The 18638-nt window shown below is 41.8% G+C and overlaps 1 protein-coding gene across 1 annotated transcript in view; it reads right to left on the bottom strand.

Annotated features, from left to right (window-relative positions):
* LOC308310215 (protein unc-13 homolog B-like) overlaps positions 1–18638 on the bottom strand; it is a 104266-nt gene that overhangs the window by 69988 nt on the left and 15640 nt on the right. Inside the window, exons 3-6 of the mRNA XM_080756429.1 lie at positions 10242–10341; positions 3030–3147; positions 1848–1971; positions 429–502 (exon numbers count right to left, since the gene is read on the bottom strand). Of these exons, the coding sequence (XP_080612555.1) occupies positions 429–502; positions 1848–1971; positions 3030–3147; positions 10242–10341 (416 nt within the window). The remainder of the gene's footprint in view (positions 1–428; positions 503–1847; positions 1972–3029; positions 3148–10241; positions 10342–18638) is intronic.

Here is an 18638-nt window from a genome sequence, read left to right as displayed (position 1 = left end):
CTATGATGATGACTAAAACTAAGACTAAATATACTGACAATTTCGTCAACGAAAAAAAACTAGACTAAAATGTTAGGAAGGGACTAGTGGACAAGACAAGAGATCCAGTAAAAGTCATTTTACAATTGGTTGCATGCTGAAAATAGCCGATCTACCAGCTCACAACGTGTGAGCTGGTAGATCGTCTATTTTCAGCAAGTGTGAAAACTGTCATTAAGACGGCATCAAGGCCCGCCAAAATACATTGCAGTCGACTAAATCAACTGTAGATTTCGTCGACTAAAATCTTATGACATTTAGTCGACTAAAACTAGACTAACACCAAAACATTCCAGGTGACTAAAATGTGACGAAAACTGAATTAAAACGATTCAAAAGACTATGACTGAAACTCAAATTTGCTGCCAAAAACAACACTGCATGGTTACCTCATCATGGATTCTCATGGTGTTTATGCGGTCCAGCTTTCCCGTCCAGTACTGGGCCTCGTCTTCTGGGATGTCTGTGAGTGAGAGATGAACACACGCTGCACGGTTCAAACACCAACATGGGAATCCATTTATTATTTAACAAAGGAAATAGAGCATGCACCTCCACTCTAGCCCAGGTGCTGGGCAAAAGGCAGTACAAGAGGAAAAAATAGAGTCCGCAACACTGGTGTGAAAACTCAGCTCCGATGGTTTATTCGACTCATATATAACGTTTCCATCCCTTAAAGACAGTCCATACTCTCTCTCCGACCACCAAACTTTTCGTCGGACACTGGGCTCACAGCTAAAATCTATAATATCCAAAACCACATATTACACACATACACACAAGACCCCCGGGAAAGTGTTCTGAATCTTCTAAACGTCGTTAACATATTTGTTTTGGCAAAAAAAGGGTGAAGTGTCCCTTTTGCGCGTCATAAACGGGACGAACCTTCTGGGCGAATATTTAAATTCAAGTCTGAACGCACCTTTTCATTGGCTGCATTCACTTCAAGCATTTCAGTTTAGCCATGGGTTTTTTATAATTAGTTACATTTAGGATAGGGCACTGTTTGTGAAGAGACGTTAAGGTTAGTGGCCCTTCATGCTTGCTCAATAAATTATGATAAGGGGAGATGACAAAAATAACACCTACTGTATACATCTACCATGGGAAATGTACATCGCCATGGGAAATACACACATATGTAGAGTTTTACCGTCTATACTGTAATATCTTTCCTATTCCTACCTCTCAAAAAAGGCTACTGAGCTATGCAGTCCTGCAGAGACATCACATTAACCCATTTTGGGGGCGGGAATCCCTTTTGGTGTTAGCATTAGGTTATGCTTTAGCTATTGAAAAATAGCAGACCTACAAGCTCATAGCGCGCCACTCTACGAGCTTGTAGGTCTGCTATTTTTTGAAAAAAGTCGAAGAACGACTGACACGGAAACATAGCTTTTTCAGAAAACGGTCAGGATGTAGAAGGCATTTTTTTTTAGAATCTGATCTCAGGTCGGAATGGGTTAAAGGCCAGGCATACAAAGGCCAGGGCTTCAAAGCTGCACCAACACACCACTTTAGTGAATGGGACAGACGCAGCCTCCTGGCAGCCTTCAAAGACACTGCCCCCTCAAACACACTCTCCCACTGAATGGAACCCGACGGGCCTGGTTTCACTTTGAAGCCTCTGATCACAGCGTGCAGCGCGGTTTGGGTGGGCATCCCATATAATTAGCAAAACATTATATTTAATATTTATCACAGTTCATCACATTTAACCATTTCCGCAGCCTAGAGGTTATTTTTGGGGGCCCATAGCATATCATGGGACAAGTTTGGGAAGCGCCTTTGTCATAATAATAACTCACCGAAAGGCAGTTCAAAGCGAGTGTCCAGTAGGACACGGTGAGGCGTCGGGTTCTTGGTTCCGTAGATCTCGTCCGCCTTCATCAGGACCTCCGCGTCGAGGAAGGTCCACTCTCCTGAACCCTCCTGCACGATAGAAACAGAAACCACAAGTCATTCATCCATTGTGCATTCAACGGAAGCGGAAGTCCTCAGTGCAGACATTCACTGCTGGTGTAAAATGCAGTGATTTCAGTGAATTTAAGTAACTTTTTTTTTATTTAATAATTTTTATCCCACGATTTTGTAACCCATTTTTTTTCCACCCCTGTGTCAATTATCTAATGTGATCCTGGGCTCTACACACCCTCCGCCAACCTGGGGAGAGCAACGGACTTGAACTCATGCTTCCTTCTTGCCTGAGTGTCCAAGTTGCTCCTTTTACACCTGACAGGGGGGAGTTTCCCTGGTTGGACGTAGCGCGTGGAAGGAACACGTTATTCCAACCAGTTCCTTTCCCCTCCATCAGGCGCCCCGGCTGGCCAGGGGGAGGTAGTTTAGAGACCAGGATTACTGCATGTTTTTTGTGAGGGTACCTACTACCTATACCCTAGGGGACACGGGGAGAACATGCAAACTCCACACAGAAAGGCCCTTTCGCCAACCCTGCCTTCGGGTATGGGCACTGATGACGCGGAGGAGGAAACATTAATGTTGACATAACTATGACATCCAGGGGTTCAACTCAAACTTGAGGCTGTGTTCACACGGGCACGGCAACTACAAAAGCTACAAAGCAGAATATCTGTCGCATGTGCCGCTGTTGGAATTGTCGCTCGACATGATAATCTACGTTGGCGTGCGTACGATGAGCGAGAAAAACATACAGGAAAATATATAGCCTGCTGTTTCGTCCCCTGTGGCCTTCGTCAGGTATATTCTATATTCTACTATGGGCCTTGCAAACGTGAAGCGAGGAACGCAGGCGTAAAAAGAAAAAAAAAGCTAAACAGAATCCAGGTCTGGTGGTGAGTCACTTCTCCGCGCAAAGGTCTCATTGAAAAATGAACTATATAGGCGCGTTTTAGCGCTCCCCGTTTGGCAAGGACTCTTAAAACCAAAATAGAACTTTGCGGCCAAAAACAACACACAGGTGCACATAATTATGTCGTCAGTGATCGGGGGGGGGGGGGGGGGGTGTATACCTCCTCCGACTGGCGGATGCTCTGGAGGGGGATCCAGGTGGTGCCGACCATGGTGTCCCAGATGAGGCCTTTGTTCCACACCTCCACGATGAGGCCCAGGTCCAGGCGGCTGATCTCACTGAGGAGAAGAAGAAGGAGAAGAGTCAAAATGAGAGCATTCTTTTGGATGTCAGTTGAATGTTGTTCATCATATAAACCCATAGAAATGTTAAGTAAGTAGCCTCGCCGAGCCATGAGGCCCATTATAGGGGTGGCAGGAGCCTATCTCCTTGTTTCTGTAGCGTGAGGCAGCTTGATGTACAAGTATACACCCCACTGGACATGACGCTAGTATGTGTCGCAGGGACTCCCAATCCAACCCTTGATGCCGAGTGTCAAGCAGGGAGGGCACTGGGTCCCATTTTTTGAGTCTTTGGTAATGACCCGGAGGACGGGGATTGAACCCCGAACCTCCCCGTCTCAGGGCGGACACTCTAACCACAAAGGCCACTGAGCTGGTACCATAGAAAAATAGTACAGAAACGAAAACGTCCATTCATAGTAGAGTTGTCATGACACCATTCTTTTCAGACAGCTAGTACGAGTGCAAGTACTTCGTTTTTAGTACCCACCGATAACGAGCACCGATATGAGTACTTTTATTTTTGTTTTGCGTAACGACTTATTTTACCCCCCTTTTTCCTCACAGATGCAGATGGATCTCTGATCTACACTTTGTTCTAGATTCTTCTTTGTAGATTGGCCGTTTTTGGTGATTTTCTGCAGTGTTGGGTCAGATTTGCTTCCGTTGCATTCGTTCAGCCCAGTGTCCATTGGATGTTTTGGTACTCGGGTCAAAGTATCGGTGGCGGTTCCGAGTACCGAGTACTTGAGGGTGGTATCGGCCCAACTGTATAGGGTTGAAGTAGCTAATGTTTGTTTTCTAATCTCCAAAGTAACTAAAATTTTCAAATAACTGTAGTGGCATAAAAAGTAAAAAAAGGTTGGCTCTGAGATGTAGTGGAGTAGAGGTAAAAGTAATGGAAATTGGAAATACTCAATTAAAGTACAAATACCTACTTAGTTACTTTCCACCAGTTAGCCTAAATGTCTGACTGTACCTCCTTGCGCCGTTGACATTTCTGACTAACGGAGTACTCAATCAATCAAAACATTCAAAAGCCTCCAAACTATAGCTTGACGGCAGATGAAATAAGCATGCTGATTATTCGAAAGCAAACCATTGACGAGAGCATTTGCATAAACCTCATCAGTGGCAGTTTTACAACTCACGGCGGCGCAGACAAAAGGACGCACGACAGGAGAGGGTAATCAAAGAGAGAACAGCAGGAGTAAAGGGAGGCTGGGGGGGGGTAACCATGGTGTCCCAGAGTCCAGGTGCAGAGATAAAAGGCTCTCCTAAACCACGGCCCAAATTACACCCACAGATCAGCAATTCATTGAACCTCCTAATGAGACTATACTGATTTAACCCATATTGACCCGGGGACGATTCTAACAAATCCTACGTTTCCTATGTCAGTCGTTCTCAAACATTTTCATGTCAAGGACCTTCCCCCCCCCCCCCCCCCACATCTAAAACTATGTTGTTCCAGGGACCCCACCAGAAGCAAAGATTTGAGTTAAAAACTACTTTGGCTCTGAAATATATATTCAAAGATTTGCGACACATTTTCACGATTTCTTTCAAAAACAGCAGACCTACAAGCTCGTAGCGCGGCACTCGGTGCCGCGCTATGAGCTTGTAGATCTGCTATATTTCAATGGCTAAAGTATAACAATGCTTAAAACACCAAAAGGGGTTCCCGCCCAAAATGGGTTAAAGATTACAATAGGCTACATTAGCATAGGCTACTGTATATACAACTAAGGGCCCTTCCACCCGTAATTCTTTCCAAAGAGAGATTGTGTTAGCAATTTTTTAGTTTACTCATATAGTAACTCTTGACTTCAGCTCCAGTGTTTCCTTCCTGAGGGGCAGCGGTGGCCGAACGGTTTTGCGGAGCGGTCTTGATATCGGAAGGTCGCTATAGTTCGTATCCCCGGACCGGCACGTTAAAATGACCACCGCTGAAGTTCCCTTGGACAAGGCATTGAACCCCTACCATGAAATGTTCTATGAGCAGGGCCTGGCTGTAAACCAGTTCTTGAGCTTAGTCCAGTTACCCTGGGTAAACATAGTACCTTTCCTTTCCTTTTTCCTTGCCTTTCACACTGAACACAATCTGCTATAACAGGGTGGCGCTCTTGTCTTTTGGGTTGAACGTGAACATTTGCCAGCATAACATTGCCGAACGATGTCAATTGTTGAATTTCACACAGCAAGGGGCATCTTTAAAGCATTGTTATACTTTAGCTATTGAAAAATAGCAGAGCTGCAAGCTCATTACGAACTTGTAGGTCTGCTATTTTAGAAAAATCGTGAAAATGTGCCTCGAATCTTTGAGTATATATATTAACGACTATGAGTGAACGTTTTTAACTCAAATCTTTGCTTCTGGGGAGGTCCCTGGAAGAACGTATTTTCAGATGGGAGGGGGGGGGAGGGCGAGGCGGAGGCCAATTACACTACAGTTCCTGGGGTCCTTGACATGAAATATTGAGCACCACTGATACAGAAACATAGGTATTTCAGAAAACTGTCAGGATTTAGAAGACTTTTCTTTTTCTTTTTCTCGACGTCGGGCCTACATGGGTTAATGCCTGGGCAGAATGATGAAGGTCTGGAAAAACAAACATTGTCACAATGACTAGAGTTTACAAAAGACAAACACGCATGCAAACAGCACACGGACCCTCATTCGTCACCATAGATACCTTACCTTTCACCTTAAGAGGTGAAATGAGGAAATTAAAAAGGCAAACAGTGACAACTTTCTTTCCTTGAAAGTGTTCATTCCTACTGTATGTCCTCGACAATAGCCGTAATGGAAGAAGGCAGGGTTCGATTTGTTGGAGGGGTAGGGGGAATCCAGAACTCTTGTTTTCCCGGAAGGGCAATGTGTTTGTGAGCAGCGTGGTGGTGCTGGCAAAAGGTTTATTTGTTTAATGTGTTCATACGTCAGTATTGAAATTATGTGTCAATATCTACGTTCTGTGTTATATTTCGTTTTCAGTGCGTTCGACCGTTCGTGGCTGTTTTTCCAGCTGGGTTTCTCCATTCATTTGAATTCCCTTTGTTGCCCGAATGCAGCCAATGAGGTAAATTGACTTGTTGGAAGTTTATTTTCTTTTGTTTGTTAGCGTCACGTATTGCTTATTCTGATCGTTTTTTTTTGTGTTTTCACCAGTTGTAGGTTGTTGGCCTCTTGATGCTGCTGCAAGTCTGTGCATTAATAAACCTATACCGGTATCAGAAACCAACTGACTCGTTAACCTATTTAGACCTGAGGACGATTCTACAAATGTCTTCTAAATCATGACAGTTTTCTGAAAAAAAAACCATGTTTCTGTGTCAGTGGTTCTCAACCTATTTCATGTCAAGGACCCCCAGAATTATATGTATGTGGCCGCCGATCCCCACTTGGAAATATGTTGTTCCAGGGACCCCCCCCCCAGAAGCAAAGATTTGAGTTAAAAACGTTCACTCTGAAAGAATATATATTAAATTAAATGATTTGCGCCACATTTTCATGATTTTCCAAATAGCGCGGCACTCTGTGCCTGAGCTTGTAGATCTGCTAAAACAGCAGCTAAAGCATAACATGATGCTTAAAACACCAAAAGGGGTTCCCTCCAAAAATGGGATAATGAAAGGAGTGACGCGTGTCGCTCCCCCTTTCCTGTCAGTCTTCACTTGATACTACCAATAAAAAGGCAGAAAAGCCAAAGAATCTAAAAAACAACAACAACATTAACCCTGGTGTCCCAAGACTACACTAAACACTAAACAGCCATTTAAATTCCAATTTGCAGGTTATTTGTTCCGTTCAGAAATCAATAAACAAGGGATCAGTGTTGATTTCGTCGACTAAAACTTTCGTCTGACGAAAACTAAATGAAAACTAAATGAAAACTAAGCTATGATGACTAAGACTAAAGACTAAATATACTGGCAAATTCATCAACAAATAAAAACTAGACTGAAATGTTCGGAAGGGACTAGTGGACAATGAAGGACCGGAAAGTCTGGCGTGGCATCTCGACCGCGGCGAGTCATTTTACACTTGGTTGCATGCTGAAAATAGCCGATCTACAAGCTTGTAGATCGGCTATTTTCAGCAAGTGTAAAAAAAACAGTCATTACGAATGTACGGTGGCATCAAGGCCCGGATTTACGATGGCATCAAGGCCATTTAGTCGACTACATCAACTGTAGATTTAGCCGACTAAAATCCTATGATATTTAGTCGACTAAAACTAGACTAACACTAAAACATTCCAGGTGACTAAAATGTGACTGAAACTAAATGAAAACTATTGAAGAGACGATATGACTAAAACTAAAAAAATTGCTGCCAAAAACAACACTGCAAGTAGTGTCTAGTTACGCGGGCATTTTTGTTCCATTGTACAGGGAGGATATGCTTTTGTACTGACAGACGGCTCCAGTTAATCTCGACTATTTCTAAGAACAGGTTTGAATGTGGTTGATGACAATCTAACAATAACAACAATGGCATGTGTACAGTATCCATGTCTGTTTGCATAACGGTAATATTGAGAGATTTATGTATGTATCATTTAGTTGTGCTCAATGTACCATTTTGAATATTTGTGACAAAGACTAGCACTAAGGACATTTTCTCTATGAATTTAGTACGTTTTGTAAACACAAAAACAGTTTGTTAGATTTCGTTTTTGTTGTTTTATTTTCCAATTCTAGTTTTTATTATTTCGTTACTTTTATAGGTAACTAATAACTAGGGGTGCACGATTATGAAATAATGACCGACATCCGATTATTTGCAGGGTCATATCTGCCGATACAGATTCTGATCGATTCCGATATTAGGAGGACCCCAATTAAAACAAGCCTAGGCCCTATAGGGGCTTGGCCTAAAGCCTCTTAACCCATTCTGTCCGGGAACCCATTTTGGTGTTTAGCATCATGTTATGCTTTAGCTATTGAAAAATAGCAGATCTACAAGCTCATAGCGCGCCACCGAGTGGCGCGCTATGAGCTTGTAGGTCTGCTATTTTTGAAAAATCGAAGAACGACTGACATTTTTAGAATCTGATCTCGGGTCAGAATGGGTTCATCAGACCAGTGTGTGTCCCGTGGAAACCTCGTATGAATCTGATCTCAGGTCAGAATGGGTTAATAATGTGTTAAATCAATCAATAAATAGCCTATACACTTTTCCAAGTGTCTGTTTTCTGTCAGAACCAGACGAGGGTCCAGTACTTATTATTAGTATATAATCATAACAATGAGTACACAAATTAAATGTAAAAAAAGGTTTATTTTTACTTAAGATTTGATTTGGCTGTTGTTCTAGACTAGAGGATTCATGTTGAACTCTTTTTTTTTTTTTTTTACATTTTTCATTTTAAAAACATTTTTGCTGGTGAAAACCGATTAAATAATCGTTCCGATATGGCATTTTTATGGCCGATATGGCCTATTCCGATTATGCTACCGATTAAGCGTGCCTCCCTACTAATAATAACCAGTTCATAATAGCTCTGCTATGCATCTGGCTAGCTTGCAACTGCAAGTAATTTCTACCCCTGAACAAAGGGGTTCCACCAAGCCAAATCCAGGAAGGTCCAGGACATCTCATTCTCAGGAGCGGAACTGGTATGTATGCGCCAAAGAAAAATGCAGGCCAGGGGTAGAAAATAGAAGACGAAAGGAACTGGAACTGAAACCCTGACAATTACAGCCTTTTTTTATTTATTTAGGGTGCAGGCAAATATATATCATAGAAATATATAATATGTGCAAATATTTGCATGCGCCCTGTAAATAAAAAAAGGCATTATTTGTCAGAGTTTTCTCCAGTGCCTTTGATCTTCCTTTGTTCTACCCCGTGACCTGCGTCTTTCTTTGGTGCGTCCGTCCACCTACATGGGTGTATAGGACACCCTTGTGTCCGTATCGTTTGGTCTCTCACCGAGTCCCACAGCAACAGTATTCTGTCTGGGAACACCCAGTATCTGTGGCGGTGAACCGCAAGCCACATTCTCATGTGTGCATTCATGTGCGAGTGGCGGCGTAGTAGTAATATAGTACGACACAACTTTATTGTCAGCTTGCACTGACATTTGTTTTGCGCCCATGACGTCACCGTTCAAGAAACAGACAGAACATATCCACTGGTAACATATCCAATTTTGGTTTAAAAGCAAGACAGACTGATGTGTGACTCTAAAGCAGTAGTAGTGCAGTATGTTACGAGTATGACCGTATCCCGGTTACGTGTCGTTGCAAAGTGGAGCATATATAAAGCACACAATATAAAAAGGCAATATCCTTTTGGAGTCATTAAAAGCCGCATGCGAGAGCTGGCGAGAACTTCTGGGAACTCAGATTTTGCTGAAAAGCACACCTATGCTGCTCAAGGTAACAAGTGGACTAACAGGAGTCAGGACATGCCTACAGAGTACCGACACAAAGCAAAAGTTCACACCACTGAAATGTTGTATAGAAACTCATCAAGCGTTACCAAAATATGAGCTCACTCAGCTAGAGTTTAATAAGACAGACAGCTTTCTTCACACCTGCTTTTCTTCACTCATCACCTGCCAATTACAACCGGAGAAACAACATTCCAACAATTCCAGGGAAACGGGATCTGTATCTACCTTATTACCAAGTCAAGGAGAACCCTTTCTTACTGTAGGAATAAAAGGCACTGCAACGTGGAGTGCTGGCAAAGATAACAGATTTCAGAGCCCAGATTTCACCGACCACATAATACCACTTTCAATCTTTCAACCTGGCTGTCAATTCAGAAGAAACAGGATCCTTGAAGGATATAGGATCCTGTATAAAGTGAAAAGAAATAGGATCCATGCCCTGGCACAAAGCAATCTACTAGTACTATCTACTTGGCAACATTAAGGATCTATATAGTCCCCTCCTATGCCCAGCTTTACGGGTTTGTGTGAACACAAACATTGGCTTGTGATTGGCTGATCACCCCGTAGCGATGATTTGACTGTAGATATTGAAGATACACACATTGTGCAATCACGATGAAACATTGCACAGCATCATTACATCACAATGTAAAATGAACGCAAATAAAACTGAAATAAACTTACAACATGAAGTCCTGTTCCCAACATGGCTGGTCCCCCCGGACAGTGATCGTTGTGCTTTTGACATTCTGGACCTTCAGTGTCACATAGGTGTTGAACTTATCTGTGTGAGACGGAGAGAAAAAGAGGGGGGGCGTCTTTATGAAGTCGGTTGAGAGTAGCTACAGCCACAGAAAGCTACTCTTAACACATTTTAGGCCCGACGTCGAAATAAAATAAAATAAAGTCTTCTGAAAGAATATATATATTCAAAGATTTGTGCCGCATTTTGACGATTTTTCAAAAATACCAGACCTACAAGCTCGTAGTGCACCACTCAGTCCTGTATTAAAAATGTACTCAAGTAAAAGTAAAAAAAGTATCGGCATCAAAAGGTAATTTTCTTTTCATACTGTAGCTTTCATCATTTAATTTATCAAAGGGTACTTAAAGTAGTAAAAGTACTCATATTGCACGATGTACCATTTCACAAGTTCAATACAGTACAGGTACAACATGTGTACAAGCTGTGTACGTAAGCTCACGGCTATTTTCAAATTCCCCAAATGTATAGGGTTGAAGTGGTTAATGTACAGTATGTTTTCCACTCAAAATTGAAATCTCCAAAGTAACTAAAGTTTTCAAATAATTATAGTGGAGTATATAAGTACAAATCTTGGCTCCGAGATGTAGTGGAGAGTAGAAGTAAAAGTATTGGAAACACTCAAGTGAAGTGCAAATACCTCAAAACTGTACTTAGTTAAGTACTTTTACTTGAGTAAAAGTACGAATACGATACGAAATATTGTACGATGTTTACTTTACTTGTTTATTTGGACGGGGAAAGAGCACATATTAATGAACTGTACATATAAATGTAGTGTAAATACACTTTTTCAGTGATTTAGCAGTGATGTTAATTTACATCCATATAGTCCCCCCAGACAGTTGACACTAAACAATACTGACATGAGTGGACAGCGTACTACAAACACAAGAAAACATGCTACTATTTCAAAACACAGGGAAAAGGAGAAAATAGGAAATTGAGAAGAATGAGAAAAGATTCAAACTAATTACTATGGTAGGCCTACTCGTACGTGATCACAGGACTGGTTGTTTTTAAAAAAAACACTGTTTCAATTGTCCTTTAACCCATTTAGACCCAAGGCCGATTATTAAAAAAGGCTTCTGAACAGTTTTCTGAAAAACCTGTGTTTCTATGTCAGCGGTTCTCAACCTTTCCATGTCAAGGACCCTCGGAATTATCTCTATTTGGCCGCGGATCATATCTGAAAATATGTTGTTCCAGGGACCCCCCAGAAGGAAAGATTTTAGTTAAAAACGCTCCGAAAGAATATATATTCAAAGATTTGCGCCACATTTACGATTAAAAAAAAAAGATCAGCAGATCTACAAGCTCGTAGCGCGGCACTCGGTGCGGCACTATGAGCTTGTAGATAAAAGCTTGTAGATAAAAAAATTCTACAAACTCAGTGTGCAGAAGACTATAGTTCACAATGTGGCTTTATTTGGGAGAGAGTCAGGAGACGCAGCAATTATTTAGAACCGAAAACAGACACTAGTGCGCTTCATTTTAACCATGTCTCCTTTACCACTGATGCAAAAGGAAAACACATTAACTGCTCTCCAAATGGATAAAAAAAAAAAGTCTGATTCATTTAACAGATGTTTCACCCTCCCATCTTCTTCATCGGCGACATCAGGGCCACTGGAGAGAGAGAGAGAGAGCAGTGTGAGAGCAGCTATAAGTCTCCACTCTGTTGCGTTACGTTTCCCTTCCCCCAACCAGCACAGTCGCGTCACGTTTAGCCAGCCCCAGAAGAGCACAGAGCACTTTAACCCGGGCCAGCCAAACTGACCCTGGTGATAATCTGTGAGGAAAGCCAGCCAGCCAGCACAGCAGGTATACACTGACTGACTGCAGCCGGAGGGGCTCTGCATGCAAGCCTCATCTGGTTCGCCTATACTGTAGTCTGTAGTACAGATCTCAAACATTGTCATGTCAGGTGGGTAGTAGGGCTACCCCCCAAATTGATATGCATCGACTCATTCTGACCCGAGATCAGATTCTAACAAAAAAGGTCTTCTACATCCGGACAGTTTTCTGAAAAAGCCACGTTTCTGTGTCAGTCGTTCTTCGATTTAATTTTTTTTTGCAGACCTACAAGCTCGTAGCGCGCCATGAGCTTGTAGATCTGCTATTTTTCAATAGCTATAAAGCATAAGATAATGCTAACACCAAAAGGGGTTCCCGCCCCCCAAAATGGATTTTAAGGCCGCAGATTCAGATCCTCCGTCTGAAAACATTTCGTGCCAGAAAGGGACCCGCACATTTTTTTTTTTTTTACAATTCTTTAAGACTTTAGGCTAGTTCTGGGGATTAAACAAAAAATAAAAATAGGGTTAAAGTGGTTAAACCCATTTTGGTGCTATATTATTATAACACATTTTGCTGGGGGGGGAGGTCCCGTGAAACCCCTTCAAGGACCCTCCTTTGAGATCCCGGGCCCTTACTGTATAGCTAGCTGAGATTATCATTATCTTGATATGAGATTAGATAACGCCTGGGATTTCCGATGTGATATGGCATTAAGTGTTGTCTTTTCCAGGTTTAAAACCACACTGAAGCACTTTATACTTTATAGAAAAAAAAGGAGAAAAAAAAACAGATCTACAAGGTGATACCGTAAGCATTGACACGTCAACTTGTAGTCGTCGTAGATCTTCTATTTTCTTTATTTTTGAAAATGTGTGTGGGGAAAAATACCATTAGACAATATCGTCGTCGTCCCAATATTAATATCTAGGTATATGGTCAAAAACATTTCGACATTTGTGACCAGATTTGACAAATTACAGATTTTCACCCGAGGAGAAAAACTTTTTCGCCCCTAAATGAGTTAATAGCACAGGCAGACTCTTCACATACTAGAGAGCATGTCTGAAATAAGTATCGGAGCTGAAATCGACGTGTAAATATGAAATAAATGCCCAAACAGGTGTAATGTTAGAGACCACAGAAGTGAACCTTTCAAGCCCGTTTTCTCAACTCGCTGTTTTCTCTGCAAGACATTACTCCATAAGCCATATCTCAAAAAAAAAAAAAAAAAAAAAAAAAACGGTGGGTCAAACTGAACAACCAATATGTCAATTTTGAAGCTATGATTCCCTGCTTTCATATGACATGAAAAAACTAAAAAAAAAAAAAAAGAAGAAAAATCCAATGACAGTCTCTCAGTCAAATTTGGTCACATTTGATTCCGTCCAAATCGCCCCTGGGGCCCAACTCAAAAGTATGTGGCCAGAGTTGGTATCTGATCCATCGCAGAGCCCCACCCTCTGTACCTGCCTCTCTCTCCCCTCCCACCCCCTGCAACGTCTGAGCGAGTACAGCAGCTGCCGATGCAGGCAGGTGCTGGCCAGGGGGCTTCTGCTCTCTGACCCGCTCATGTTGCAGGAAAAAGGTCTCTGTCACAATTTATATTGTCACAATAGAAGTCGAGGTTAGATTAATGTCAAAGGTGCACGGACGGCCGACGGGGTTTGATTCTCCTCCTTTCTATAGCAAGCCGTTTCATGATATTATGCTTACGTCGGTCGAACCTACTATACCGCACGCCGCCACCCCAGAGCTCAAACAGTTCACGGACGTCAATCACGTGCACCTGACATAACTAGAACCCGATCGATGACACGATGTCTGGGTCCAAAAAAACCCCGAAACCTGATTTTTGGACCGATAAGACTTGAATAATATATTGTGAAAGAAAGTTCAATCAATTTGAAAACGGATAAAGAAAATAAAAATAACTATTTGACACAAACTCTATGCTATATAACCACTTCCTGTGCCATTGCAAAAATGTTCAATATCAGCCTATCTCCAAGTAGACTGGTAACCGCCCCCCCCTTGAAAAAATGTCATTCGCCCGCGGAAAAAATGAATTTGGTTTCTAGGCGGAGGGGTAATACCAGGCTAATCTCTAAGCTCACAATGCGCCAAAACGCAGTATTGTTCCGTCTGCACTCTACTTAGTGGTTCTCAAACATGTGACTGTTTACATTGTATAGTCTGTTGACTAGAGTTCATTCATGCTTACTCTGCTAATTACGATCTCGCCCGTGGACGTCACTAGAGTGTCTAAATAGTGATTTGTAATTGTAAACCGAGTGATGGCTGGGACAACGGTCTTTGGATGGGAGAAGAGTAGGACATTCAGACCCATTTTGACCTGATTAAAACAGTTTTCTGAAAAATATGTTTCTATGTCAGTGGTTCTTTGATTTTTCAAAAATAGCAGACCTATAAGCTCGTAGATCTGCTAAAGCATAACATAATGCTAACACCAAAAGGGGTTCCCGCCCCAAAATGGGTTAAAGGGATAGTTCACATTTTGTTTTTACTTACGTTTTATGAAATACTTGCCATTAATATAGTGGTTGCAACTGTATTCATTGATTGCCCGAATCCTGTGGTGGGAGTTCTGGTAGAAATAGGTCAACAATACAAATGACGCCAGTTTTGACGTATTTACTTTTAATGCGTGGCACCCTGTGCCCCCACAAGATGACCGCAACTACTTAATATTTCACCAAAACCAGAGCAGAACTCCCACCACGGGACTCAGTCAATCAACTAATACACACAATATTAAATTAATATTGTGTTGTAATGGCAAGTATTTCATACTACTTAAGCTAAAAAAAAGGCTGAACTATCCCTTAAAATCGTCAATCTGTTTGCCATGGTCCAACTAAGAACCATTCCAGAATACGTTAATTGCATCACATTCTAAAGTTAAGTTAATAACTAGAATACATAATTAGAATACATTTTTAATAAAAATAGCTGTATTTTAGAAATAGCTAGCATTTTTTGCATGACATTCGTTGAAGTATAGACAACATAAGATATATACATGCATGTAGATAAAATACTACAAACTGCGACAGGACAGGTCGTAAACACTTTGAATGGACGGACGCCTCTGTAGGCATATGGGCCAACGACGCTACTGATGCTGAATTTACCAGTGGTTTTACACCACCTGGAACCTTGAGAATCTAGACACAGCTGCGCGACATGAGACTGATTAATTTGAGCGACAGAGAGAGAGAGAGGTTTCAGGTGGTCCCCAGCTAAATGATGGGAGACTTGGTAACCAAATGGACCCCTATAGATCTTTAACTCTTGAGAGCGTAAAAATGTTACGCTCCTCAAGTCATTGTTAAACGTCTGAATTGCTTCATTTTCAAGAATCTACACAATTAGAAAATGTAGAGGAATTGTTATTTTGATCAACATTTGCCTGCTATCTCTCCACTAGAAGGTCTGAAATAAAATCAGCTAAATTTGCATGTGCTTAAATTCACATTTAGAATTTTTTTCAGATGTCAAGATTTTCTGAGATGATAGAATGGTGATGGATGATGATGCTCATGGAAGGGGAACCTTCTGAAAGCTTCATGGGCAAAGATAATCAACTTTAAAATAATAATAAAACGGTCAAAATGACCTCTTAGACCTTCTAGTGTTAAATACAGCATGGAATTGTGGACAAAAAAACAACAACAAATCTTTAGTTTTTGGGTCTGAGAGACTAAACCTCATCAAATGGTGGTCTGTGGCTAAAATGCTGAATAAATAGTGACCCTGGGTATCAAAAGGGTTGAAAACCACTGGAATTGCCAAACAGCACTGCAGCATCAACTCACTGCAGCAGCTGGCAGCTGATTGGGGGGGGGGGGGGATTAGCAGTGGTGTAAAAAGTAACTAAGTACATTTACTTACTAATGTTGAGGTGCTTTTACTTTACTGAAGCATTTGACATTTTCAGTACTTTCTACTTCTACGTACTCCACTACATTTCAGAGGCAAATATTGTACTTTTACAATAAATGTAAAGTTAATATTTTGATTTTTTTTAGGCATTTTTTGTATGACAAAAGAATATTATTGACAATGATAATGAGTAGTTCAGAAATATTTTGAATTTTTTGGACTGCTGCACATACTGTACAGAACCCCAAGAGGGGTTCCCGTCCAGAAGGGTTAAATATTTTTTTACATTTTGACGCCAATACCTTTGTACTTTTACTCAAGTACATTTGGAATTCCAGTACTTCTACTTGTAATGGGGTGTTTTTAATATTGCAGTATTGATACTTTCACTCAAGTAAAAACAGCCGAGTACTTTTTTTTCCCCACCACACTGGGGGATTAGAAGGCTCGTGTCATAATAACCACACCACTTTTCATTTCCTGTGGAGCTGGGCTTTGCCCGACACGTGCCTGACTGCCTGTTGATGTGCACAGCCTCTGGTCTGGTGGTAATGCCCCACCCCCCCTCCCACTTTATCTAGTTTTATCTGCACAAAACCAGTCTGCCAACGATGGTCTTGGGGACGTCAAGGTTTGCAACCCATTCTGACCCGAGATCAGATTCTAAAAATGTCTTCCACATCCTGACAGTTTTCTGAAAAAGCTATGTTTCTATATAATATGTCAGTCGTTCTTCGAATGTTCAAAAATAGCAGACCTACAAGCTCGTAGCGCGCCACTCGGTGGCGCGCTACGAGCTTGTAGATCTGCTATTTTTCAATAGCTAAAGCGTAACATAACGCTAACACCAAAAGGGGTTAACCCGCCCATAATGGGTTAAAAGGGACACAATAAAACAATGACCTCTGCATCCACGGGATGCACTACTGTAAGTCTACTAACTGTACTGTTTTTTTATTCTAGTTTATATTGCTAGCTCTAGTTATAATAATCATTTCTTCTTCTGTTTTCTACATGGATATATAACCACATTTATAACATTTATAAAATGTCCCTGCAGGGACTCATCTAAAAGACCATCGATGCAACATTGAAAACCTATTTACATCACTGATACGGTTATGCACAAAATACCTGCTATGTACAGTATATAGACACACACACACTTCTGTCACGCACGCAAACAGGCACATATACTGTATATAATGATGCATTTAACCCCCCAGTCTATGGGAAATAACAGACGGACATCAGCTGTTCCTTTGTGGAGTAATCACTTGCACTAAATGTTTCTCCTGGTTGCCGCGGTGACAAACCGAAACATTTACTTTGCTTTGCACCCGACCAGCAGATAACCAACCGGCAAACCAGCAGATAAAACAACCCAACCTCCCGTCACACACACCACACACACACACACACACACACACACACACACACACACACACACACACACACACACACACACACACACACACACACACACACACACACACACACACACACACACACACACACACACACACACACACACACACACACACACACACACACACACACACACACACACACACACACACACACACACACACACACACACACACACACACACACACACACACACACACACACACACAGCGTTGCCGTCAGGCAGAAACCTTGTTGTATCTCCATATTTCTCATATTTTCTTTTTTATATATAAATTAAGGCCATACTTTGTTGTGCCAACAGTGTTGCACGAAAGTAGCGATAATGGCCAATAGTATAGGAACAAATAGTTGATCTACAGGCTCACAACGTATTGTAACTTGTAGATAATGCCATTTGTCTGTGAGCTTGTACATTGGATCCATTGGAACACAGTTTCTTAACTTTCTTTTGACCATTTCCTAAAAAGGGGGGGGGGGGGGGGGGGGGTGGTACAGAAACAAGTACCGGTAGTTTTATATAAATAGAATTTTTTTCTGACATTGGCACAGGTACTGTCACTGTCAATGTAGCCTCGGAAACCCAGACGTTTTTAATTTCCGAGTCCACTTCAATCCGGCTTATAGAGTAGCGCAAACGTCGATCACTCTCTGCTGATTTCTGATCGTCTGCACCTTTGTTAAATTGACGCACACACACACACTCCTCTCTCTCTCTCTCTCGCTCGCTCTGTCGCTCAAATTAATTAGTCTCATGTCGCGCAGCTGCGTCTAGATTATCCCCGCTGATCCTGCCGGGAGCTGCCTATGCCATAGAAAGCATATAGGTAGGTGGACCCCAGGCTAATGTGGCGTGAGCTTGTATAGATCAGCCATTTTGCTATGAATGCAGGTGCGCCTTAAAGATTGTGACTTTCCCCCATTGGCGTGCCTTGGGGCACAAGACGCATGGAAAACCACTGCAAGCAAGTTTCTTTTTTAGCCCTTTAACCCATTCTGACCGGGCACCCATTTTGGTGTCAGCATCATGTTATGCTTTAGCTATTGAAAAATAGCAGATCTACAAGCTCATATCGCGCCACCGAGTGGCGCGATACGAGCTTGTAGGTCTGCTATTTTTGAAAAATCGAAGAATGACTGTGACATTTTTAGAATCTGATCTCAGGTCAGAATGGGTTCATCAGACC

The sequence above is a fragment of the Protomyctophum bolini genome (assembly GCF_963924005.1).
Source record: "Protomyctophum bolini genome assembly, chromosome: 22".
NCBI lineage: Eukaryota > Metazoa > Chordata > Actinopteri > Myctophiformes > Myctophidae > Protomyctophum > Protomyctophum bolini.
This window is presented reverse-complemented; position numbering and strand designations above follow the sequence as displayed.